General features: G+C 41.5%; 1 protein-coding gene across 1 annotated transcript in view; it reads right to left on the bottom strand.

Moving 5' to 3' along the window:
* Positions 1-1,579: 1,579 nt before the first annotated feature.
* The window catches only part of NEUROD1 (neuronal differentiation 1), a 1,060-nt gene continuing 951 nt past the window's right edge, over positions 1,580-1,688 (bottom strand). Inside the window, 1 exon segment of the mRNA XM_019474698.1 lies at positions 1,580-1,688. This exon segment is cut by the window's right edge and continues 111 nt beyond it. Within this exon segment, the coding sequence (XP_019330243.1) occupies positions 1,580-1,688 (109 nt within the window).

The raw sequence follows: 1,688 nt of genomic DNA, 5'->3' as shown, positions 1-1,688 counted from the left end.
GCAGCCCAAACCGGCAGGCGCAGCTCCCCGGCGAACGGCGTTTCTGCCCCCGTTTCCCTACTTCAACAAATCAGCATTGCAAATGGCCAGTTTCGCTGTAAACAAACGAACAAAATCCACCCCCCCTTCCCCCGGAACCCCTCAACGTAAGTAAAGAATCCGTGTCCTTTTTTTAGTCCAATTTTATTCTACAAATAATAAGTGTTGCACCTTTCATGAGCTATCCGCATAAAACAATAATCCCATAGGAATTACTTACACTAAGAAAAAAAAAAATAATAATCACATTTAAGGAGAAATGCAACATTCGACCAAATGTTCAATACTAAGTTGTTGCCAAAGGATGGATGTTTTTCTAAAATCCCAGTGTGCATTACACCATAATATACAGGATTACAAACAAAATTACAGTACAGATTGATTCCAGTTGAACCAGCGTTACATTTCAAACAGCACTTATTCTGGACTGCATTGTACATGCAATAGCTATTGTTCTAATTACGGATTAAATGGTTTGGATTTGTTTCAAGCTACCGTACTAATCGACTACAATAGGTATATAGCCCGACTTTAACAACCTGATTAGTTTTAGGTTCCGATTTATAAGATGAGCATATGACAACCACGGATTGTGTGAACATGTATAAAATCATGCATTTATATCGCCTGGAAACATTAACATCTTCAAGTTCTCTTCAAAAAAACCACGGAATGCCAGGGGGTTCAAAGACTAAAAAGAAACAGTGCAAATTGTATGTGATAGTCAAGCAGCTTTCGATTTAAAAAGGGTGTTGGCATTTGCTTATAATCTTTATATACAAGTTTGTGCAAGTAATGTGTTGAATTGATATGTTTTAATAGAAAATAAGTCTCTCGTTCTTATATCTTCTCAAGACCTAGGGGATCTGGTTCTTGTTGTAGGGGAGAAAGGAAAAAGAAAAAAAAAGAAAAAGAAAAAAAAAGAAAAAAAAAAAGAGACTTTCATGGGAAAGAAATTGCCCGGATGCATTTTTTTTTTTTTTGTTCTTCAACTATTTGAAAGGAAAGAAGTGCTAAGGCAACATAACTTCTCTAAGCACTTTTCTGCTGGTTTAAATTAGTTAAATTATTTTGTATAAATTAGATATAATTCTACCTTTCCAATATGTATAAAAATTGATGAAGCTGCATGGTTTAAAATAGGAAATTCACGTTATAAAAAGTCATTAAAAATTCTGTACAAAATCACAACAAAATAATTCAGCATGGGAAAGGTAACAAGTAGTAAAACGCTGGTTGAAAAATATAGATTTCATATATATTTTGTAATTGGCCCATCGCTAGTTTAAAAATTGCATAGATCCTAATTATTGCTTGTGATTTTGTTATCCCGATCAGGTAATTGACGCGATCCCAGTGCCCCTACCCCAAATTTACAGCGTCGCTCCGAGGAGCGGAAGCAAGACAGCAGGCGAGCGGGGACGCGGCGGCCCCCGAGGGCAGCGGCGGGACCCGCCGGGCTGCCCCCTGTAAACAAGGCGGTGGCCGCCGGCGGGCGGCCGGGCTCGGCTCTTCCCCTCTCCCTCCCCCGGGGGGAGGCTCAGTCGTGGAAGATGGCGTTGAGCTGGGCGCTGAGGACCCGCTCGTGGTGGGGGTGGCCCTCGTAGGGCGCCAGGCCGTCGACCGGGATCTCGCAGCGGGAGGCGGCG

This window comes from Aptenodytes forsteri, unplaced genomic scaffold, assembly GCF_000699145.1.
Source record: "Aptenodytes forsteri isolate BGI_AS27 unplaced genomic scaffold, ASM69914v1 Scaffold442, whole genome shotgun sequence".
Lineage (NCBI taxonomy): Eukaryota > Metazoa > Chordata > Aves > Sphenisciformes > Spheniscidae > Aptenodytes > Aptenodytes forsteri.
This window is presented reverse-complemented; position numbering and strand designations above follow the sequence as displayed.